The 26,116-nt window shown below is 38.9% G+C and overlaps 1 protein-coding gene across 22 annotated transcripts in view; it reads right to left on the bottom strand.

Annotated features, from left to right (window-relative positions):
• DYM (dymeclin) overlaps positions 1–26,116 on the bottom strand; it is a 400,594-nt gene that overhangs the window by 225,076 nt on the left and 149,402 nt on the right. For 14 of the 22 annotated variants that reach the window (XM_055299796.2, XM_055232612.2, XM_055232619.2 and 11 more), the window contains one exon: positions 3,722–3,904. The exons of 1 other annotated variant lie outside the window; for it this stretch is intronic. In XM_055299796.2, the coding sequence (XP_055155771.1) occupies positions 3,722–3,904 (183 nt within the window). The remainder of the gene's footprint in view (positions 1–3,721; positions 3,905–26,116) is intronic. 7 more of the 22 variants (XM_055232593.2, XM_055299759.2, XM_063639615.1 and 4 more) reach the window with 1 other exon arrangement.

Raw genomic sequence — 26,116 nt, 5'->3', positions numbered from 1 at the left:
CTTAAATAAACAGAATTATGAGCTAGGCAAAAGGCCCTCCAATCAATACAACTTAACCACGACATTGAGATAAAATACTTTGTTACCAAAACTAAATAATCATGAGTCCTAAATAAAAAATATCTAGAGAAAAAGATATAATTTCTACACAAAATAGAAAATTCTCTTTTAAGATAGAATTAAAAAGAAAAAAAAACTGCCTTTAAATAAATGGTGGCTGAAGCATCCACTTATATCAAAATCAGTATAGACATTCCTCAACTTAACAATGGGGTCATATTCCCATAAATTAATCATAAGTTGAAAATATTCTAAGTTGAAAATGCATTTAATACACCTAACTTACCAAACATCATAGCGTAGCCTAGCCTAGCCTAAGCTATTATATTTGCGTACAGTTCTAAATTGTATCAATCCAACTGTAACAGTAGGCCTATTTTACAACAAAGTGTCGAATATCTCATGTAATTTATCAAATACAGTACTGAATTTATATTGCTTTTGCACCATCATAAAGTCAAAAAATCCTAAGTCCAGCCATTGCAGGTTGGGGGCCATCTGTGTATGTTCAACATTAGGTTCTATAATCAAAAGAGCACACCAAGCTTGAGACAACTACCAGAAAACTTCTATAACTTTTTAAAAAATAAAATAAAATAAAATAAAATATAATCTCCAATGCAAACCTAATTGACTACAACTGTTAAGAAACTTTTTTTTTTTTTTTTAAAGTCAGTCACTGGAACAATGAAAAGCAAAAATCACAGCCTGTATTAGGAAAAGTTCTTGATATTCCAAACTGACACAGCCCCTTTCCAATAGTTAACTGGATTTGCTGAGAAACTGAAGCAACCAAGGTTAGGAAGTAACAAAGAAGATAAAGATAAGTTCAATGGACTCAGAGAAAGTCATCATCCAATCAAATAAAACTCTGAACACGGTAGCACAAAGAGTTAATATTTTTATGTTCTAAAAAGCACCAAATTATTTTTAAGCCTTTAAAACACAGAAGCACTACCAAAACAAAACAACTTGCTTTAACATTTCTAAAAGCTGTGCTCTTATGGAAAAAGAGATGTGTTCCAACACAATCCTTGCCTCTCAGATTCTCCTTTCTAAGCTTTACCTTTGTGAGGAGAATGCATCAAAATGCCTTCAAGTTTACTATCCAGTGCCCTCACTTTTCCTTCCACATTTGAAATATAGGCTATTTTTTTCAATACTAACATTGTATTTCTGACACTTACAAAAATAATTCCTTTTTTTTTGTGGTTGGCTTTATATTTTTGCAAGGGATGGCAAAAGGAAGTGTTGCCATGTGCTGTGAGTATGCAGATATTACGGAATCTACAGAATGCTCACTGAAGGAAGATTCTAGACACACTATGCTTCTTTAAAATTGAAGCAAAGTAACAAATTCACCAACCTGTATTATACTTGACTGCAAAGGGAATATGTGTGTTGTGTATATGTATCCACAACATATATACATTACTAGCTAATAAATGCTATGAACCAGCTGTTATACTAAACATTTTGTTTGTGTTATCCCTTATTTAACCCATACAACAAACATGTCATTATTCTGATCAGCTTTACATGGAATGTGATAGATGTTTAAAGGGATTAAGTAACTTTGCCAAAATCAGCCCTGATGGATATGAATACCCTTAAGCCAACATTTTGCTTCATTGTACTACATGGTCTCCCAAACCATGACCATCCCAAGCAAAGTTCAGCCCTAAATACCAACATTTGGCCCGAGCAGCAAGAGTAACATAGTAGATACCATATACTGAATACCTGCTTTGTTGCAAAATCTCTGGGCTAATCATTTTAAAGACTTACCTTGCTTGGTCTTTATACAAATACTATTAGGTGATATTATCTCTATTTTATAGGCAAAGCTTTTGAAGCTAATTGAGATTAAGCAAACTGTCAAAGGTCTCACACTCTGAAGTGATAGAGGTATGGTGTGAAGCCAGGTATGCTTGACTCTGAAACTTGCTTTCCTAACCATTAAGCCATACTGTCACCAAGAAGAGTAAGTAATGGGAACAGAAAAATACTAACAGATACACCAGTTTTTGTTTTTTAATTTGTAAAATTGTTATTAATTCCCTATTGTCCTGTGTCATAGTTTGTTTGTGTCCTCTCCAAAATTCATGTTGAAATTTAATCTCCAATGAAATAAAGTTGAGAGGCGGGGCCTTGACAGTGTGATTAGGTCCTAAGGGCCCCTCTCTCACCAACAGGATGAAGAGGCCTTCATAAAAGGGGGCCCACGTAGCATTCAGCCCCTTTAGCCCTTGACTCCCTTCTGCCATGTGAAGACACAGCTAGAAGGATCCATCTTGGAAGCAGAGACTGAGCCCTCACCAGACACCAAACCTGCCGGTGCCTGGATCTTAGATTCACTTCCCAGCCTTCAGAACTGTGAGAAATAAATTTCTGTTCTTTTTAAGTTATTGAGTCTCAGGTATTTTGTTAGAGCAGCACAAATGGACAAAGACACACTGCAAATAATATCAGAATTGGCAGAGGCACAATTAATGGGCACATTTAGCCACATCTATAAGAAATGTGTATCAGAATAACCCGGAAGAATCACGGCACAGGGCATCAGAAGGCTTACAAATTGCTCTCATCCAATCACTGTACTTCCCACCCATCTTCATTACATTAGTGTTAGAAATGTCTTGAGCATCTGGTCATGCACTGCATGATAACGTTTCAGTCAGTGATAAACCACATATTCGAAGTGATTCCATATGATTATAATACCACGTTTCTACTGTACCTTTTCTAGGTTTAGATTGCTTAGATACACAAATACTTACCACTGTGTTACAACTGACTACAGTATTCAGTACACCATCATGTTGAACAGGTTTGTTGGCTAGGAGCAATAGGCTACACCACATAGCCTAGTTGTGTAGTAGCTACGCCATCTAGGTTTATCTAAGTACACTATGATATTCACACAGCGACAAAATTGCCTAATGGAACACAGTCCTGCCGTTGAGCAGCACTTGACTGTACTACAGGAATCTTGCTTTTAGAATGTAACCTTTTGAGAAGAGATAATACTGGTTCAACATGAAGCCATATGCTCACCTTCTACTTTAGGAGTTATTAATACCGAGTTACACAGCTCACGGACAGCCCACCCCTTGTTTGGAAGTAAAGATTTACTGGAGCACAGCCATCTAACTTGTTTACACAGTACCTATGGCTGCTTTGATGGAACAACAGCAAGGCTAAGAGACTGCAGGAGAGACCATGTGGCTCCACAAAGCCATTACTCTCTACAGAAAAAGGTTTTCTGATTTGTGTTCTAATTTTTTTTTTGAGACCTAATTTTTAGTTCTATGAAACTCCAGAACACAGACTTTAACTGAAAATTTAAAACAACCTAGCATTTGGGTTTTCCAGGTTAATTCCTATCCCTAACAGGTAGTACAGACTGACCCAAATTAAACACATGCTGGTTGGTTGTCCCTGAAAGAAATATGAATTTAAACAGATATAAAGGATCAGATATAAAGGATGCTTGACCTTCCTGATAATATTGACAGGAAAAGCTAAGTTTTTCTCATGTTTGACCAATATGAAAACATACAAATGGACACTCATCTCCAAAACTATAAGACAATAAACAATATAGAATAAGCAATACTCTCCCCATTACAAAGAATATTAGAGAAAAAATACCACAAACCTTGTGTGTTCTTGAAGGACATAATGGCTTGTCTGTAGGGGTTTGGCGCATCTGAGGCATCTGTCAGATTGGCCAACACCAGCAGAAGCAGGAGACTCTGGTTGGCCAGAGGGGAAGAAAGCTCTGGGGAGGCAGCCGCTTTGCTGCCCACACCACCTAGTGTGAAGACAGTCCAGAGTCCTGCTGGGGAGGAAAACACCCTGTTAGGCTGTGCCACCACCAATGAGATGAATGTATTTCTATAAAGTATTCTGTGAAATATAATACAATATGGTAATGAGCAGTTCCAAAGTGTAGAACAAGAATCATGTCTATACATTTCACAAGGCCAGAAAATCCTCCTTGCTATAAAAACTGGACAAAGATTGACTGTATTTACAATAAAATAGAGAAATAGAGATTTTTATCATTAGGTAACCTAAATTTTTTTAAAAAGTGAATGAAATTTAGTAGAAAAATTTGCTAAAAAAAATTATTGCAAGTCGGGCGCAGTGGCACACACCTGTAATCCCAGCACTTTGAGAGGCCAAGGCAGGTGGACCAAGAGGCCAGGACTTCGAGACCAGCCTGGCCAATATGGTGAAACCCCATCGCTACTAAAAATACAAAAATTAGCCGGGCATGATGGCAGGCGCCTGTAGTCCCAGCTACTCGGGAGGCTGAGGCAAAATAGCTTGAACCTGGGAAGCAGAGGTTGCAGTGAGCTGAGATCATGCCACTCCACTCCAGCCTGGGCAACAGAGCAAGACTCATCTCAAAAAAAAAAAATAATAATAAATGCATTATGATCAAGAGGCTTTGTTTCTAAAGTACAAGAATTGTTCACCATTTAAAAAGTATTATTTCTATTTTTTAAAATAAAAAATGTGGTCATCTCAAGAATTTCCACATTTTCATATATATATTTAAATATATATATATATATTTTAAACTTAAAATTGGTTTCTGATTTAAAGAAAAATTCTTACAAACTAGAAAGGGAAGGAAACCTCTAGCCAAAAGTTCATAGTGGTCATTGTAAGTATTCCCATTAATGTCATCAACATCAGCATGGTACTACTGATGCCTGAGCAAAAACATTAAGGCAAAAGAAAAAAAGACCAAAAAAATTTTAGAGAAAAAAATTTCATTCTTTGCAAGCAATATTCTGGTCCACTTAGAAATGCACTGTCCAGGCCTGGCACGGTGGCTCATGCCTGTAATCCCAACACTTTGGGAGGCCTGACCAACATGCAGAAATCCTGTCTCTACTAAAAATACAAAAAAATTAGCCAGGTGTGGTGGCGGGCTCCTATAATCCCAGCTACTCGGGAGGCTGAGGCAGGAGAATTGCTTGAACCCAGGAGGCAGAGGTTGCGGTGAGCTGAGATCGCGCCATTGCACTCCAGCCTGGGCAACAAGAGCGAAACTCCATCTCAAAAAAAAAAAAAAAAAAAATGCACTGTCCAGTACAGTGGCCACTAGCCACTTGTGGTTACTGAGCATTTAAAGTGAGTCTACTGTAGCTCAAATCACATTGTGCTATAAGTGTAAAATACACATGAAAATTTGAAGACTTAATACCAAAAAAAGAATGAAAATTATCTCACTAATATTTTATGCTAAATACATGTTGAAATAATATTTTAGATACACTAGTATTAAAATTACTTTCACCTGTTTCTTTTTACTTGTTGGACATGACCGCTAGAAAATTTAAAATTACATATGTGGCTTCTATTATATTTCTATTGGACAGAGTTAGTTGTTCTAGAATATCAAAGAGAGTCACCTGATACTCCATTACTGACACACTATAACTAATAGAAGATTTTGGTGCAGTACTATGGCTATATGGTCAACACCAACACCAACAATAAAAATTAAAAGCTTTACATACAATCAATAAATAATTAGAAAATATATTTAATTCCAATCAAAATAGCAACAAATCCAATAAAATATTTAGGAATAAATCTAAAATAGAGATGACCTTTAGGCTGACAACCATAGAATTTGAAGACCATATGAGATCTGAATTAATGTAAAGGCATAACATGTTTTTGGACAAAAAGAGTCAATACTATAAAATGTCAAATCTAGGCCGCGTATAGTGGCTCATGCCTGTAATCCCAGCACTTTGGGAGGCTAAGGCAGAGGGATCTACTGAGGTCGGGAGATCGAGACCATCCTGGCTAACACGGTGAAACCCCGTCTCTACTAAAAAATAAAAAAAAAAAATTAGCCGGGCGAGGTGGCGGGCGCCTGTAGTCCCAGCCACGCGGGAGGCTGAGGCAGGAGAATGGCGTGAACCCCGGGGGACGGAGCCTGCAGTGAGCCGAGATCGCGCCACTGCACTCCAGCCTGGGTGAAAGAGCGAGACTCCTTCTCAAAAAAAAAAAAAAAAAAAAAAACAAAAACAAAAATTAAATACTTTTACATGATAAAACACATCATAAAGACAAGTAACATATGAAAAACAAACACTTGTAACATGTATAACAAAAGGATTTTTTAAAAAATCTACAAATCAGTTAAAAAAAAAAAAAAGTAATCCAAAATTAAAATGGGCAATAAAGGAGGCTGAGGCAGGAGGACTGCTTCAGCCCAGAAGTTGAAGACCAGCCTGGGTAACACAGTGAGACCTTGTCTCTACAAATAGTAATAATTAAAAAAGAAATAGCCGGGCATGGTGGTGCAGCTACTCATGAGGCTGAGGCAGGAGGATCACTTGAGCCCAGGAGGTTGAGGCTACAGTAAGCTGTGACTGTGCCACCGCACTCCAACCTGGGCAACAGAATAAGCCCCTATCTCAAATATATATACATATATATATATATATATAAAATGGACAACGAAAGTCCAAACGATATAAATAATGTTTAAAAATGTAATGATGATGAGATGACCCATGAGACTAGAACATTTTTAAAAGACTGGTAATACTGATAATACTCAGTAGTATCAGTAAAGGTATAGGAAATTACCAACAGTAAGAGATCCAAGTGGTACAGGACTTTTTAAAGTATATTTGGCAGTTTTCATTGAAAATAAAATGCACATACTCATGAGCCCAGCAATTTTTTTTCTATACCAGGGAATACTTGAATAGGCACACAAAAGAGCATGTATAGGAATGTTTACTGTAATATTGTTTATAATGGTCCAATAATGTAAACAACATATAAATGCTCACCAGTAACAATGGTGACATAAGCTATGGTTAAACTATACCATGGAATGCAATATAAAGATGTAGATGTCTATGTACCAACAAGGAAATACCGTTAAGTGAAAAAAAACAAGTTGCAGAAAAACCGATGTAACAATTTAAAAAATCACCTACCAAACCATATATGTATCCATATGTACATATTTAAAAAAAACAAGAAGGACAAAGTATACATCACACTGGAAACAGAGATTATCTCTAGAGGATGAAGTGGGATTGCATGGAATTCAAGGAATTCAAGGAAGACTTTTGTTTTACTTGTATAGTTTAATTTTTCCCCAGTAATAATATATTTATTTCTTTAAAAATAAATGTAAAAGAATAAAATTAAAATAACAGAACAATATAGATCCCATTAGTATGTAGAATATGGGAAAATCTCATCAGAAATCACTAAGTGAAAAAGGCCATTCACAAACTACATATATATAGATATATATGTATATATGCATGCTCCATTTGTTTTAAGAACTTGCAAATACACATATCTATGCATGTAAGTCCATCTACAGGTCCCCGGCAGGGTCCACTGTAAACAGTGGTCATTCATTATGGAGCAGAGTGGGAGTGAAGGTGGCTTCAGGAGAGTCTCAGACTTTGTTCAGTGTAGTATTACTCTATTGCTTGACTCTTCTACAACATAGACGTATTCAAGCACAACAAGCAATTAAAAATAATAAGGAAGGGAAGGAGGAAAATTCCTGGTTACCAACTCCCCCAAAAATGTGATGCAAATACTTTGGAACTAGGATACAGCCCTGTAATTTTTACTTTAACAACAAAACAGAAAAACTCCTGATAATTTTGGAGAGAAAAATCATCAACATGTTAACTCTGATTATATCGAGGCAATGGATGTGATATTTAACTTTAATCTTTGCATATACATATTTTTTATTACTTATTATAATGGGCAAGGGTCCTTTTTACAAAAACACTTATTAAATGAATTAAGTGCTTCTGTAAATAAATTATAAACAATGTATAACAAAATAAGCAACTGAAACGTTTTGTTTCTCCTGAACTAACACAGGCAGATACTTTTTATTTCTACTTTACGTTGTAAACAGTTCAGTGTGAACATCTGTTCATTTCTAATATTTTGTACTTTTTATTGAACACACAAAATAATCTTATGAATAGCCTAACAATATGTAATTTCTTACACAATTGTGAGCCTACAAATATCAAGCTTTTTAAATGATTACTGAAATGGTTTTACTACTAACTTTTAAGGAGCTGTTATGGGGGAAGGGGGGAAATAGTCCCCATCCCTAAATTTCGAGGTCCTCAAAGAAGAGTATACTGGGAACCTCAAACTGCACATCTGGTATAAATTTTCAGTATAGGTATAAGCAAACTCGAGGATCAGCAAGAAGAGGTTTTTTTTGTTTTGTTTTTTAATACAGGAAGGATTTTAAGATGACTGAGGAACACAGGAAAGTTTCTGTTAAATAATGCGCTCCCTCCATTTCATAAGGAAAATCTGAATTAAAATTGTCAATAATTGGTAATTATAGGCCACAAATTAGTTTATTCAAAACAATCCTCATGACATAGTTGAAGAACTTGAGACATTTAATAAGAAGATCAAAATTATTAAGAAGGTACAGCCAGTAGCCAAGTATTAATTATTTGCTTTGGGATTGATTTGTGTTGTTTATTTGTATCATTTTAAAACATTTAAAGCCATTTTCTTCCACTCAGAGTATGCTCCATGACAGTCAGCTCCAATATCCATCACTGTGTGTTCCAGGATTCAGAGCAATGAGAAACACAATTACAAAGTTCAATCTGCAACAAAAATAATCACAACATGCTCCCCAAGGCCAAATAGAAGTGTTTTTTGGATCCTCTTCACAGTTGCTCATCTTTATTGCTAGTAGAAATGAGTTCACTACTACTGAATAAATTGCACAAGCAAAATTCTGATTCCCTTTCAACACAGATTCACTCTCCTTTCTTCAAGATTTTCCAAGAGGGCTGAGAAGCTGTTTCTAATGTCAGATAAACTAACATTTTATTGGGAAGCTTCTCCATCTTTCCCTGAATCCACCAACACAGACAGACAGACAGACAGACAGACACACACACACACACACACACACACACACACAGCCCTCCTTCCTTCTCCATCTTTCCCTAAATCCACCAACACAGACACACACACACACACAGACACACACACACACACACACACACACACACACACACACACACACAGCCCTCCTTCCTTTTTCTGGTAAACAGTACCGCAGGGAGAGATGAAGCAGCCTGTCACTGCCTACATTACAGTTTAAACTGGCCCATAATACTGGACAAAGATTCTTCCAAAAGTTCATTTCTCTTTGCTGGTCCAAGCCTCTGATCTATGACCCAAGAATCTTAGTGGAATTGCATTTTCCTGTTGGAAAGAAACAAAAAAAAAACAAAAAACAAAAAACCTCTCCACCAGAAAAATAAGGAAAGTTACAATATATTTCCTTGTGTTCCAAAAACCAAATTTAGGATGGTTCCCAAAGTTCCTTAATTGTATCCCTTGGGTCTTCCAAATGAAATCCCAAAATCCATCTAACTAAAAATAAAAACTAAAATTAACTAAAAGAACAAATCTGGTGTTGACAAGTTTTTTGTCTTATTATTATTATACTTTAAGTTATGGGATACATGTACAGAAGGTGCAGGTTTGTTACATAGGTATACACATGCCATGGTGGTTTGCTGCACCCATCAACCTGCCATCTACGTTAGGTATTTCTCCTAATGCTATCCCTCCCCTAGCCCCCTTCTCCCCCGATAGGCCCCGATGTGTGATGTTCCCTGCCCTGTGTCCGTGTGTTCTCACTGTTCAGCTCTCACTTATTAGTGAGATCATGAAGTGTTTGGTTTTCTGTTCCTGTGTTAATTTGCTGAGAATGATGGTTTCCAGCTTCATCCATGTCCCTGCAAAGGACATGAATTCATCTTTTTATGGCTGCATAGTATTCCATGGTATATATGTGCCACATTTTGTTTATCCAGTCTATCACTGATGGGCATTTGGGTTGGCTCCAAGTCTTTTCTATGTGAATAGTGCTGCAATAAACATACGTGTGCATGTGTCTTTACAGTAGAATAATTTATAATCATTTGGGTGTATACCCAGTAATGGGACTGCTGGGTCAAATGGTATTTCTAGTTCTAGATCCTTGAGGAATCACCACGCTGTCTTCCACAATGGCTGAACTAATTTACACTCCCACCAACAGTATAAAAGCATTCCTATTTCTCCACATCCTCTCCAGCATCTGTTGTTTCCTGACTTTTTAATGATCACCATTCTAACTGGCATGAGATGGTATCTCATTGTGGTTTTGATTTGCATTTCAGTGATGATGAGCTTTCATATGTTTGTTGGCTGCATAAATATCTTCTTTTGAGAAGTGTCTGTTCATATCCTTCTCCCACTTTTTGATGAGGTTGTTTGCTTTTTTTCTTGTAAATTTAAGTTCTTGTAGATTCTGGATATTAGCCCTCTGTCAGTGGATAGATTGCAAAAATTTTCTCCCATTCTGTAGGTTGCCTGTTTACTTTGATGATAGTTTCTTTTGCTGTGCAGAAGCTCTTTAGTGTAATTAGATCCCATTTGTCAATTCTGGCTTTTGTTGTCATTGTTTTTGATGTTTTAGTCATGGAGTCTTTGCCCATGCCTACGTCCTGAATGGTATTGCCTAGGTTTTCTTCTAGGGTTTTTATGATTTTAGGTCTTACATTTAAGTCTTTAACCCATCTTGAGTTAATTTTTGTGTAAGGTGTAAGGAAGGGGTCCGGTTTCAGTTTTCTGCATATGGTTAGCCAGTTTTCCCAACACCACTGATTAAATAGGGAATCCTTTCCCTATTGCTTGTTTGTGTCAGGTTTGTCAAAGATCAGATGGCTGTAGATGTGTGGTGTTATTTCTGAGGCCTCTGTTCTGTTCCATTGGCCTATATATCTGTTGTGGTACCAGTACCATGCTGTTTTGGCTACTGTAGTCTTATAGCACAGTTTGAAGTCAGGTAGCACGATGCCTCCAGCTTTGTTCTTTTTGCTCAGGATTGTCTTGGCTATATAGGCTCTTTTTTGGTTCCATATGAAATTTAAAGTAGTTTTTTCTAATTCTGTGAAGAAAGTCAATGGTAGCTTGATGGGGATGGCATTGAAACTATAAATTACTTTGGGCAGTACGGCCATTTTCACAATACTGATTCTTTCTATCCATGAGCATGGAATGTTTTTCCATTTGTTCATGTCTTCTCTTATTTCCTTGATCAGTGGTTGACAATTCAAGTTTTTTATATAAGTACTGACTGAAGACTACTTATCCTAACATTCAAAATGTGAAGAGGACACAAAGTATGAAACATCAATAAAAATAATAATCAAGGAAAAAATAACCCTCATTTTTAAAAAATGAACTCAAATGCTTGATAAATTTATTAAGGTTGAATGAAATAGAGGTAAGTTACTGCTTTTTCATATTAAACATGCTACTTGCTAAACTATAAATGATTTCTTACATCTAACAAACATATTACAAAACACTATTCAATCAGAACTATACCAAAAAAAAGATACTATGCACTGTCAGCCACAGTTACAAAAATCTGCTAAAAGGGGCATATCATATATTTTAAAACTATAATACTGATACAAACCATATACCATGAAAGAATTAAGGAGAAGGCAGGTCAGAGAGCAGAGATGTATAAAAATTCTGCTAGAGATGTTCAGTCAATATCTACAGTCAATAGACACGTAATGAGTTCCTGTTAGGGTCAGGTCCCATGCTAGGAACCAAAAATACAAAGAAACACTCTTCCTTTGGGGAAGTTAACAGTGTAATCGGGATACAAGCATTAAAACGACTGCATATAAACTGGTTTTTATTTCCATAATGACCCAACAAATACATCTAAATCTTAAAACACCCATGCTTTTCCTACATAAGTATAGCAAAATAATAAGGAAAGAAAGTTTCACCAAAAAAGTTATTGAACATGCATTGCAGGACAAACACTGTGGCAGAGCTACTTGACCTCCATACCAAGCTCCCTTTCTTCTTTTTGACAAAAATAAAATTTTAAAACTTTCGATTTAGCTGGGTAGGACTACATTTCCCAGTCTTTCTTGCAGCAGCAAACTATGTCTGCATGACTAAATTCCAACAAATGGGATATGAACGGGAGCAGCACATGCAAGTTTCAGGTCATATCCTTAAAAGGAAGCTATTTTCTCCTCACATCCTTATCCTTGCCATTGGCTAGAACCCAGGCATAGTGGTGGGAGCCAGACCATGTATGAGGACACTGCAGGACGAATGGTAAAACAAGATTGGAGGAACTTTGGTCCCTGGATGACCTCAGAAAGCAAGCCTGCCTCTAGACTAGTTTAGACTTCCATGTGAGAGAAATGTAAGCCTTCCCTCTTGTTTAAACCACTGGTGTCTGGTCTCTACTAAAAGCCAAACCAATATCCTAACTAATGTAGGTATGTATTATAAAATTCCAGAATATTATTGCTTTTTAAAAAAATTCTTGGCTCATCACAATTTTTTAAGCTTGTTATTTCAAGATAATTGTAGATTTACATGCTTTGCTAAAAAATAATACACAGGTATTCCATGTGCACTTTACCCAGCTTCCTCTAGTGGTAGTATCTTTTAAAACCAAAACCGTTCTTTTTTATTTATTTATTTATTTTATTTATTTTTTTTGAGACAGAGTTCCAACTCTGTTTCCCAGGCTGGAGTGCAGCGGCGTGATCTCGCTAACTGCAACTTCCGCCTCCTGGGTTCAAGCAATTCTCCTGCCTCAGCCTTCCAAGTAGCTGGGATTAGTAGTGGGTGGCATGTGCCACCACACCCAGCTAATTTTTGTATTTTTAGTAGAGACAGGGTTTTGCCATGGTGGCCAGGATGGTCTCAAACTCCTGGCCTCAGGTGATCTGCCCACCTCAGCCTCCCAACGTGCTAGGATTATAGGCACGAGCCACCCAAAACCATACTATTTCTACTTAGAAGCATTCATAAGGAAAAAAATATTTGTCTGATGATCAGTTAATTTCTTTAAAGTTGATTTCTTTCAAGGGTCCTGACCAATCTATACTTTACCACAGAGGAAGTTTGCTGTGCCCAAATGTGTATTTGCTGCCTATGTGCTTGCATACATTCAATTCATCATTTATTAAGGGCCTGCTATGGATTGAGCAAAGTACAAAAAACTGGATTAGACATGATGAACGAAAAAGACACTAATGCCCTACCCATGCAGCTTCAGTCTAAAGGAGAAACTAACATGAAACAGAGACAGAAGAAAAGTTACCTAAACGTCATGACTATTGGTGGGGGGGAGATAGTTCAGAGATCTATCAATGACTAGAACTGACCATTGGTTGATGGATTTTACTAAATGTTTAGATTCAACCAAGAATGCCATTCTATTTCCTCCCTTTTTAAAATTCTCTCTCATTTCTCTCTTTTTTCCTTGCTTAGAAAATTCTTCAAGGTCCAAGTCACAGTCATTTGTTCTAATACAAAGCAAAAAATAGCTATTCTTTCCTCTCTTCTCTCATAGCATGCTGGTTATATCTCCTATGATCATCTGCACCACTGTCTGACTTGGATTATACTTATGTGTATTATATGTACACAAGTCTTCCTGTAGACTCACTGAAGAGAAAGAGCAGTCTCCTTTTCACATTCTATAAATCTTAGAGGGCTCCAATTTATAAACTTAATTTATTCCTTCACAAAGTACTTACTGAAGGATATTTTTAAAGCGTACAAGTAATAAGAATTTTATATTTGCTATTTAAAGAAAAAGCTTGTTATCTTCAAAGTTCTAAATATAGGTGTCAATTGGCTTTAATCCTATATTTTAAGTTGTAATACTTTAACACTGATGAGGGCACTAGGAGACGGGTACTTTCAGACACTAGTGGTAGGATGAAGTATAAATATATACTGTACTTAAAATATTTAATAGGATGAAATTAGTTGTCACAAAAATGAACAAACTATGCTTCATGCAGAAATGTGGATGAATTTCACAAATAAACAAAAGAAGTAAAACACAAGAATACATCAATATAAAGTTCAAAACCAGGCAAGATTAACCTAGCGTATTAGAAGTTGGGATAGTGATATCCTCAGTGGTTGGGAAGGCAGAGTGAAGATGAGAGTATTAGAGAGAGGGTTCTGGAGTGCTGGAATTATTTCACCTGACTGAACACATTCGCTTTATAATAATTACTCGAGCCACATGCTAATTATGCACTTTTCTATATGTTATAGTTAAATAAAAAAAGTTTACCATTAAGAAAAAGAAAAACACAGTTATGTATCCCTTTTTGTAAAATGATTATGATAATAATGATGATGGGTATATATCATGCTTTAAGTGCTTATATTTATACGTTGGGTGATTTTTTTCCTCATCAAAATACTTTGATTTCTAAAATGAACATACAACAAAAGAAACAATAAAATTTAATTAGAAAAAAATTAACAGAATAGCCTTAGACAAATAATGTTTTCTAAAAGAAATAGTGTTGGTGTAATCAGAAAAAAAAAATCATACTTGATGTTGCATCTTTATTAAAGGGCATAATCCTCAAGTATCACTTTTTCTATGTAATCAACATATGTATTAAGAAAACAGGGTGGAGCCAAGATGGCCGAATAGGAACAGCTCCGGTCTACAGCTCCCAGCGTGAGTGACACAGAAGACGGGTGATTTCTGCATTTCCATCTGAGGTACTGGGTTCATCTCACTAGGGAGTGCCAAAGAGTGGGTGCAGGACAGTTGGTGCAATGCACTATGCGCAAACCGAACTAGAGTGAGGCATTGCCTCACTTGGGAAGCGCACGGGGTCAGGGAGTTCAAAGAAAGGGGTGACAGACGGCACCTGGAAAATCGGGTCACTCCCACTCTGATACTGCGCTTTTCCAACGGGCTTGGAAAACAGCACACCAGGAGATTGTATCCCACACCTGGCTCAGAGGGTCCTACGCCCACAGAGTCTCGCTGATTGCTAACACAGCAGTCTGAGATCAAACTGCAAGGTGGCAGCAAGGCTGGGAGAGGGGTGCCCGCCATTGCCCAGGCTTGCTTAGGTAAACAAAGCAGCCAGGAAGCTGGAACTGGGTGGAGCCCACCACAGCTCAAGGAGGCCTGCCTGCCTCTGTATGCTCCACCTCTGGGGGCAGGGCACAGACAAACAAAAAGTCAGCAGGAACCTCTGCAGACTTAAATGTCCCTGTCTAACAGCTTTGAAGAGAGTAGTGGTTCTCCCAGCACGCAGCTGGAGATCTGAGAACGGGCAGACTGCCTCCTAAAGTGGGACCCTGACCCCCGAGGAGCCTAACTGGGAGGCACCCCCCAGTAGGGACAGACTGACACCTCACTCGGCCGGGTACTCCTCTGAGACAAAACTTCCAGAGCAACGATCAGACAGCTGAATTTGCGGTCAACGAATATCCGCTGTTCTGCATCCACCACTGCTGACGCCCAGCCAAACAGGGTCTGGAGTGGACCTCTGGCAAACTCCAACAGACCTGCAGCTGAGGGTCCTGTCTGGTAGAAGGAAAACTAACAAACAGAAAGGACACTCACACCAAAAACCCATCTGTACATCACCATCATCAAAGACCAAAAGTAGAAAAAACTACAAAGATGGGGAGAAAACAGAGCAGAAAAACTGGAAACTCTAAAAAGCAGAGCGCCTCTCCTCCTCCAAAGGAATGCAATTCCTCACCAGCAACGGAACAAAGCTGGATGGAGACTGACTTTGACGAGTTGAGAGAAGAAGGCTTCAGACGATCAAACTACTCCGAGCTACAGGAGGAAATTCAAACCAATGGCAAAGAAGTTAAAAACTTTGAAAAAAAATTAGATGAATGTTTAACTAAAATAACCAATGCAGAGAAGTGCTTAAAGGAGCTGATGGAGCTGAAAGCCAAGTTTCGAGAACTACATGAAGACTGCAGAAGCCTCAGTAGCCGATGCGATCAACTGGAAGAAAGGGTATCAGTGACGGAAAATGAAATGAATGAAATGAAGTGAGAAGGGAAGTTTAGAGAAAAAAGAATAAAAAGAAATGAACAAAGCCTCCAAGAAATATGGGACTGTGAAAAGACCAAACCTACGTCTGATTGGTGTACCTGAAAGTGACGGGGAGAATGGAACCAAGTTGGAAAACACTCTGCAAGATATTACACAGGAGAACTTCCCCAATCTAGCAAGGCAGGCCAACACTCAGATTCAGGAAATACAGAGAATGCCACAAAGATACTCCTCGAGAAGAGCAACTCCAAGACACATAATTGTCAGATTCATCAAAGTTGAAATGAAGGAAAAAATGTTAAGGGCAGCCAGAGAGAAGGGTCAAGTTACCCACAAAGGGAAGCCCATCAGACTAACAGCTGATCTCTCAGCAGAAACTCTACAAGCCAGAAGAGAGTGGGGGCCAATATTCAACATTCTTAAAGAAAAGAATTTTCAACCCAGAATTTCATATCCAGCCAAACTAAGCTTCATAAGTCAAGGAGAAATAAAATACTTTACAGACAAGCAAATGCTGAGTGACTTTGTCACCACCGGGCCTGCCCTAAAAGAGCTCCTGAAGGAAGCACTAAACATGGAAAGGAACAACCGGTACCAGCCACTGCAAAAACATGCCAAATTGTAACGACCATCGAGGCTAGGAAGAAACTGCATCAACTAACAAGCAAAATAAACAGCTAACATCATAATGACAGGATCAGATTCACACGTAACAATATTAACTTTAAATGTAAATGGGCTAAATGCTCCAATTAAAAGACACAGACTGGCAAACTGGATAAGGAGTCAAGACCCATCAGTGTGCTGTGTTCAGGAAAACCATCTCACGTGCAGAGACACACATAGACTCAAAATAAAGGGATGGAGGAAGATCTACCAAGCAAATGGAAAACAGAAAAAGGCAGGGGTTGCAATCCTAGTCTCTGATAAAATAGACTTTAAACCAACAAAGATCAAAAGAGACAAAGAAGGCCATTACATAATGGTAAAGGGATCAATTCAACAAGAAGAGCTAACTATCCTAAATATATATGCACCCGGGGTGGAGCCAAGATGGCCGAATAGGAACAGCTCCAGTCTCCAGCTCCCAGCCCCAGCGACACAGAAGACGGGTGATTTCTGCATTTCTGCTTGAGGTACCGGTTTCATCTCACTAGGGAGTGCCTAACAGTGGGTTCAGGACAGTCGGTGAAGCGCACTGTGCGCGAGCCGAAGCAGGGCGAGGCATTGCCTCACTCAGGAAGCGCAAGGGGTCAGGGAGTTCCCTTTCCTAGTCAAAGAAAGGGGAAACAGACGGCACCTGGAATATCGGGTCAGTCCCGTCCTAATACTGCACTTTTCCAACGGGCCTGGAAAACGGCTCACTAGGAGATTGTGTCCCGCACCTGGCTCGGAGGGTCCTATGCCCACAGAGTCTTGCTGATTGCTAGCACAGCAGTCTGAGATCACGCTGCAAGGCGGCAACGAGGCTGGGGGAGGGGCGCCTGCCATTGCCCAGGCTTGCTTAGGTAAACAAAGCAGCCAGGAAGCTCGAACTGGGTGGAGCTCACCACAGCTCAAGGAGGCCTGCCTGCCTCTGTAGGCTCCACCTCTGGGGGCAGGGCACAGACAAACAAAAACTCAGCGAGAACCTCCACAGCCTTAAATGTCCCTGTCTGACTGACAGCTTTGAAGAGAGTAGTGGTTCTCCCAGCACGCAGCTGGAGATCTGAGAACGGACAGACTGCCTCCTAAAGTGGTCCCTCACCCCTGAGCAGCCTAACTGGGAGGCACCCCCCCAGTAGGGACAGACTGACACCTCATTCAACCGGGTACTCCTCTGAGACAAAACTTTCAGAGGAACTATCAGACAGCTGAATTTGTGGTCTCACGAAAATCTGCTGTTCTGCAGCCACCGGTGCTGACACCCAGCCAAACAGGGTCTGGAGTGGACGTCTAGTAAACTCCAACAGACCTGCAGCTGAGGGTCTTGTCTGGTAGAAGGAAAATTAACAAACAGAAAGGACATCCACACCAAAAACCCATCTGTACATCACCATCATCGAAGACAAAAAGTAGACAAAACCACAAAGATGGGGAAAAAACAGACCAAAAAAACTGGAAACTCTAAAAAACAGAGCACCTCTCCTCCTCCAAAGGAACGCAGTTCCTCACCAGCAACGGAACAAAGCTGGATGGAGGATGACTTTGATGAGTTGAGAGAAGAAGGCTTCAGACGATCAAACTACTCTGAGCTACGAGAGGAAATTCAAAACAATAGCAAAGAAGTTAAAAACTTTGAAAAAAAATTAGAAGAATGGATAACTAGAATAACCAATGGAGAGAAGGGCTTAAAGGAGATGATGGAGCTGAAAGCCAAGTTTCGAGAACTACGCGAAGAATGCAGAAGCCTCAGTAGCAGATGCGATCAACTGGAAGAAAGGGTATCGCTGATAGAAGATGAAATGAATGAAATGAAGAGAGAAGGGAAGTTTAGAGAAAAAAGAATAAAAAGAAATGAACAAAGCCTCCAAGAAATTTGGGACTATGTGAAAAGACCAAACCTACGTCTGATTGGTGTACCTGAAAATGATGGGGAGAATGGAACCAAGTTGGAAAACACTCTGCAAGATATTATCCAGGAGAACTTCCCCAATCTAGCAAGGCAGGCCAGCATTCAGATTCAGGAAATACAGAGAACGCCACAAAGATACTCCTCGAGAAGGGCAACTCCAAGACACATAATTGTCAGATTCACCAAAGTTGAAATGAAGGAAAAAATGTTAAGGGCAGCCAGAGAGAAAGGTCGGGTTACCCACAAAGGGAAGCCCATCAGACTAACAGCTGATCTCTCAGCAGAAACTCTACAAGCCAGAAGAGAGTGGGGGCCGATATTCAACATTCTTAAAGAAAAGAATTTTCAACCCAGAATTTCCTATCCCGCCAAACTAAGCTTCATAAGTGAAGGAGAAATAAAATACTTTACAGACAAGCAAACGCTGAGTGATTTTGTCACCACCAGGCCTGCCCTAAAAGAGCTCCTGAAGGAAGCACTAAACATGGAAAGGAACAACCGGTACCAGCCCCTGCAAAAACATGCCAAATTGTAAAGACCATCGAGGCTAGGAAGAAACTATAGCAACTAACGAGCAAAATAACCAACTAACATCATAATGACAGGATCAGATTCACACATAACAATATTCACGTTAAATGTAAATGGGCTAAATGCTCCAATCAAAAGACACAGACTGGCAAACTGGATAAGGAGTCAGGACCCATCAGTTTGCTGTATTCAGGAAACCCATCTCACGTGCAGAGACACACATAGACTCAAAATAAAGGGATGGAGGAAGATCTATCAAGCAACTGGAAAACAAAAAAAGGCAGGGGTTGCAATCCTAGTCTCTGATAAAATAGACTTTAAACCAACAAAGATCAAAAGAGACAAAGAAGGCCATTACATAATGGTAAAAGGATCAATTCAACAAGAAGAGCTAACTATCCTAAATATATATGCACCCAACACAGGAGCACCCAGATTCATAAAGCAAGTCCTCAGTGACCTACAAAGGGACTTAAACTCCCACACAATAATAATGGGAGATTTTAACACCCCACTGTCAGCATTAGACAGATCAACGAGACAGAAAGTTAACAAGGATATCCAGGAATTGAACTCAGCTCTACATAAAGTGGACCTAATAGACATCTACAGAACTCTCCACCCCAAATCAACAGAATATACATTTTTTTCAGCACCACACCACACCTATTCCAAAATTGACCACATAGTTGGAAGTAAAGCTCTTCTCAGCAAATGTAAAAGAACAGAAATTATAACAAACTGTCTCTCAGACCACAGTGCAATCAAACTAGAACTCAGGATTAAGAAACTCAGTCAAAACCGCTCAACTACATGGAAACTGAACAACCTGCTCCTGAATGACTATTGGGTACATAATGAAATGAAGGCAGAAATAAAGATGTTCTTTGAAACCAATGAGAACAAAGACACAACATACCAGAATCTCTGGGACACGTTCAAAGCAGTGTGTAGAGGGAAATTTATAGCACTAAATGCCCACAAGAGAAAGCAGGAAAGATCCAAAATTGACACCCTAACATCACAATTAAAAGAACTAGAAAAGCAAGAGTAAACACATTCAAAAGCTAGCAGAAGGCTAGAAATAACTAAAATCAGAGCAGAACTGAAGGAAATAGAGACACAAAAAACCCTTCAAAAAATTAATGAATCCAGGAGCTGGTTTTTTGAAAAGATCAACAAAATTGATGGACCGCTAGCAAGACTAATAAAGAAGAAAAGAGAGAAGAATCAAATAGATGCAATAAAAAACGAAAAAGGGGATATCACCACCGATCCCACAGAAATACAATCTACCATCAGAGAATACTACAAACACCTCTATGCAAATAAACTAGAAAATCTAGAAGAAATGGATAAATTCCTCGACAAATACACCCTCCCAAGACTAAACCAGGAAGAAGTTGAATCTCTGAATAGACCAATAACAGGTTCTGAAATTGTGGCAATAATCAATAGCTTACCAACCAAAAAGAGCCCAGGACCTGATGGATTCACAGCTGAATTCTACCAGAGGTACAAGGAGGAACTGGTACCATTCCTTGTGAAACTATTCCAATCGATAGAAAAAGAGGGAATCCTCCCTAACACATTTTACGAAGCCAGCATCGTCCTGATACCAAAACCTGGCAGAGACATAACCAAAAAAGAGAATTTCAGACCAATATCCTTGATGAACATTGATGCAAAAATCCTCAATAAAATACTGGCAAACCGAATCCAGCAGCACATCAAAAAGCTTATCCACCATGATCAAGTGGGCTTCATCCCTGGGATGCAAGGCTGGTTCAACATACACAAATCAATAAATGTAATCCAGCTTATAAACAGAACCAAAGACAAAAACCACATGATTATCTCAATAGATGCAGAAAAGGCCTTTGACAAAATTCAACAACGCTTCATGCTAAAAACTCTCAATAAATTAGGTATTCATGGGACGTATCTCAAAATAATAAGAGCTATCTACGACAAACCCACAGCCAATATCATACTGAATGGGCAAAAACTGGAAGCATTCCCTCTGAAAACTGGCACAAGACAGGGATGCCCTCTCTCACCGCTCCTATTCAACATAGTGCTGGAAGTTCTGGCCAGAGCAATCAGGCAGGAGAAGGAAATAAAGGGTATTCAATTAGGAAAAGAGGAAGTCAAACTGTCCCTGTTTGCAGATGACATGATTGTATATCTAGAAAACCCCATTGTCTCAGCCCAAAATCTCCTCAAGCTGATAAGCAACTTCAGCAAAGTCTCAGGATACAAAATCAATGTACAAAAATCACAAGCATTCTTGTACACCAATCACAGACAAACAGAGAGCCAAATCATGGATGAACTCCCATTCACAATTGCTTCAAAGAGAATAAAATACCTAGGAATCCAACTTACAAGGGACGTGAAGGACCTCTTCAAGGAGAACTACAAACCACTGCTCAATGAAATAAAAGAGGATACAAACAAATGGAAGAACATTCCATGCTCATGGGTTGGAAGAATCAATATCATGAAAATGGCCATACTGCCCAAGGTAATTTATAGATTCAATGCCATCCCCATCAAGCTACCAATGACTTTCTTCACAGAATTGGAAAAAACTACTTTAAAGTTCATATGGAACCAAAAAAGAGCCTGCATCGCCAAGTCAATCCTAAGCCAAAATAACAAAGCTGGAGGCATCGCGCTACCTGACTTCAAACTATATTACAAGGGTACAGTAACCAAAACAGCATGGTACTGGTACCAAAACAGAGACATAGATCAATGGAACAGAACAGAGCCCTCAGAAATAATGCCGCATATCTACAACTATCTGATCTTTGACAAACCTGACAAAAACAAGCAATGGGGAAAGGATTCCCTATTTAATAAGTGGTGCTGGGAAAACTGGCTAGCCAAATGTAGAAAGCTGAAACTGGATCCCTTCCTTACACCTTATACAAAAATTAATTCAAGATGGATTAAAGACTTACATGTTAGACCTAAAACCATAAAAACCCTAGAAGAAAACCTAGGCAATACCATTCAGGACATAGGCATGGGCAAGGACTTCATGTCTAAAACATCAAAAGCAATGGAACAAAAGCCAAAATTGACAAATGGGATCTAATTAAACTAAAGAGCTTCTGCACAGCAAAAGAAGCTACCATCAGAGTAAAATGGCAACCTACAGAATGGGAGAAAATTTTTGCAATGTACTTATCTGACAAAGGGCTAATATCCAGAATCTACAATGAACTCCAACAAATTTACAAGAAAAAAACAAACAACCCCATCAAAAAGTGGGGGAAGGCCATGAACAGACACTTCTCAAAAGAAGACATTTATGCAGCCAAAAAACACATGAAAAAATGCTCATCATCACTGGCCATCAGAGAAATGCAAATCAAAACCACAATGAGATACCATCTCACACCAGTTAGAATGACCATCATTAAAAAGTCAGGAAACAACAGGTGCTGGAGAGGATGTGGAGAAACAAGAACACTTTTACACTGTTGGTGGGACTGTAAACTAGTTCAACCATTGTGGAAGTCAGTGTGGCGATTCCTCAGGGATCTAGAACTAGAAATACCATTTGACCCAGCCATCCCATTACTGGGTATATACCCAAAGGACTATAAATCATTCTGCTATAAAGACACATGCACACGTATGTTTATTGTGGTACTATTCACAATAGCAAAGACTTGGAACCAACCCAAATGTCCAACAATGATAGACTGGATTAAGAAAATGTGGCACATATATACCATGGAATACTGTGCATCCGTAAAAAAATGATGAGTTCATGTCCTTTGTAGGGACATGGATGAAACTGGAAACCATCATTCTCAGTAAACTATTGCAAGGACAAAAAACCAAACACTGCATGTTCTCACTCATAGGTGGGAATTGAACAATGAGAACACATGGACACAGGAAGGGGAACATCACACTCCGGGGACTGTTGTGGGATGGGGGGAGGGTGGAGGGATAGCATTAGGAGATATACCTAATGCTAAATGACGAGTTAATGGGTGCAGCACACCAACATGGCACATGTATACATATGTAACAAACCTGCACATTGGGCACATATACCCTAAAACTTAAAGTATAATAATAATAAAAGAAAAAAATTAATTTCTTACTTACCTAAAAAAAAAAAAGAAAACACAGTCTCCAACACCTATTTTTGCCAGCCTAAAAATGAATGTAAAACAGTAACATACACAACCTTGAATGACAGCCAATCATGTTATAATGCTAGGAAAGGGGAAAAAAGGGTCACTAATAGTCTCACCTTTTTACATGTGTTTACACTTAAAGCACTCTTGAAATAACTGGTGACTGCTAGTTCCTAAAACAGATTTGAGTCAAATTCAATTTTCCTAACACAAAACATGCTATTACTAACCCATCCTGTCTATCAAAAGGAATGCTTTGACCATCTCAAGAAAGAAAAAAAAACATGGGGGGGGGGGTGGGGGACAAAGAAAAATGTTTTTTAAAACTCATAGCACAGTAAAACTTTTTATCCACCTTTGTAGTTTCAAATTTGTCAGAAGTGGCTGGGCGCGGTGGCTCCTACTTGTAATCCCAGCACCTTGGGAGGTCAAGGCAGGTGGATTACCTGAGGTCAGGAGTTCAGGACCAGCCTGGCTAACATCGTGAAACCCTATCTCTACTAAAAAATACAAAAATTAGCCAGGCCTGTTGGCGGGCGCCTGTAATCCCAGCTACTCGGGAGGCTGAGACAGGAGAACTGCTTGAACCTGGGAGGCAAAGGTTGCAGTAAGCTGAGATTGCACCATTGCACTCCAGCCTGGGTGACAAGAGCGAAACTCCGTCTCAAAAAAAAAAAAAATTCTGTCAGAATCTCTCTGATTTATAATCTGGCATAATATATGTCATATGGAAGTTTTTTTAAAGTTTAATTCCTTGAAGAATAGAAAATAGAACTGTTTCGAAAAAGTTGAAAAAAATCCACTGAAATATTTCAGTAATTATGAAGATCGATTCCTGTTTACTTGTTTTCAAAAATGAACAACCATGAAAGGTACTAGAATTCAACTGTCTCAGTAAAACTCTTGGTTCACATATCCCTACAATAAACATTTATGAGAAACTTAGATGAGCCAGGTAATATTTTAAAATGTAAAGCATAAAGGGAAACAAAATAAATGTAAAAGCCTTGTGCCCTCAGAGATAAATACTATCTCACCCACATATGCAAAAAGAATAAACAAATTAACTATGATCCATGAAACAGGAAAGGGTGCTGCAAGCTCGGAGGGACAGACAACCCTTCCTTTAAACAAGTCCATGTCTGGTTCCCAGAAACTTCACTCCATATGTCCCGATGTCATCCCCTAAAGCAGTGTTTCCCAAAACGGTACATGGATCAATAATGATGGTGTAAGCAGAGGAAAACTTTAAAAAAAAAAATCCTTAATAGTTATGTATATTAGACATATATAACTAGCACATCAATCTCAGAAGGGTCAAGGACTTTACCACATAGTATAAGAATAAAGTAAATAATAAGCTTATAATTTTGAAAAAGTAAGTCATTCTAAAGTGAACTAAGTAAACTGGAATTCAAGTTGTACTCATATAAGACAAAATCGTGGCAGTGGCATGGATGTGGCTAAAGTTTTGGAAATATTACCCTTTAGGAAAACAGCCAAGTCTCTAAGCATCTGATAGTGTATACCACCACCAGAGACTCCTTCTTCAAACAAAACAAGCCCTGTTCCTAAAGCAGTTCCTTTATGATATACGGACTTTAACCTTGCAACACCCTGTCCACCCTCCACTACTACATAGCCCTGGCATGCATACCCATCTTTCCTGCTGAACTGTGGGTTCCCTGAGAGAGGGCCTTCCCTCCTTCACCATGGTTTGATTCCTTTGTACTCCTAGGATCTAGCACAATCTTCTGTATTACATCAAACAGGAAAACAATGAGAATTTTTTAAATTTTGCATTTTTACAGATGATTTTTTACATTTTATATAAAAATATTCATATGGTCAGGGTGCGGTGGCTCACGCCTGTAATCCCAGCACTTTGGGAGGCTGAGGTGAGTGGATCACGAGGTCAGGAGATCCAGACCATCCTGGCTAACACGGTGAAACCCCGTCTCTACTAAAAATACAAAAAAATTAGCCAGGGATGGTGGTGGGCGCCTACAGTCCCAGCTACTCGGGAGGCTGAGACAGGAGAATGGCGTGAACCCTGGAGGTGGAGCTCACGGCAAGCCGAGATCGCACCACTGCACTGCAGCCTGGGCGACGGAGTGAGACTCCGTCTCAAAAAAAAAAAAAAAAGGGTTCCCAAGACATAAGTAATCCACAAAAGAAAGTTACACGTAGTAAATGTGAAATATGCAAATAGGAGTGATAGAAATGATCTGAAAGTATTTATGAAATTGAAAACCTATCCCCAAAGCATTCAATTCATTTCAACAAGCAGTTAATAAGCATACACTAACACTAGTAGTCTCCAAAGCTGGTGAGGAAAGAAAATATTAGAGCTTTGGTTTTCATCTCAGAAATATGCAGCAGCTAAGCTTCAGCAGTATGCATAATCCAGCCTGACACTGGCACCTGCACTCGGTCCATCTGTCAGGAAGTTACAGTCATGTGTGGTGCCCTAGGTATTCTGAGAGAAGAGTGCAGCCCTGCCATGCAACAGGAGTGACAGGCACCCTCTCCTTCCTTCTCTCTCACAAAATGAGACACATGTTGGTTTAGTGTGCATAATCCTACCACTTAGGTTTAACTAAACTGATTCTCATAAAATTCCATTTAAAAATAATGGAATCATAAAACTATTTTAAAACTTGCATGCAAAGAAATTCCAGATGAAAAGAAATCATTAATGATCCGAGTACAAGCCGATGACAATGACACAAAAAAAGCTCTGTTAGCCATTTTGTGAGCTAAGAACAAAGACAATATTAATCAGATCTCTGAAGAAAACTGCTCTTCTATCCATTACCAAGACTCTCTAAAATACAGATTTACATCCAC

Source organism: Symphalangus syndactylus, chromosome 1 (genome assembly GCF_028878055.3).
Source record: "Symphalangus syndactylus isolate Jambi chromosome 1, NHGRI_mSymSyn1-v2.1_pri, whole genome shotgun sequence".
NCBI classification, from domain to species: domain Eukaryota; kingdom Metazoa; phylum Chordata; class Mammalia; order Primates; family Hylobatidae; genus Symphalangus; species Symphalangus syndactylus.
The sequence above is the reverse complement of the archived record's forward strand: the minus strand, read 5'-3'. Positions and strand labels throughout refer to the sequence as shown.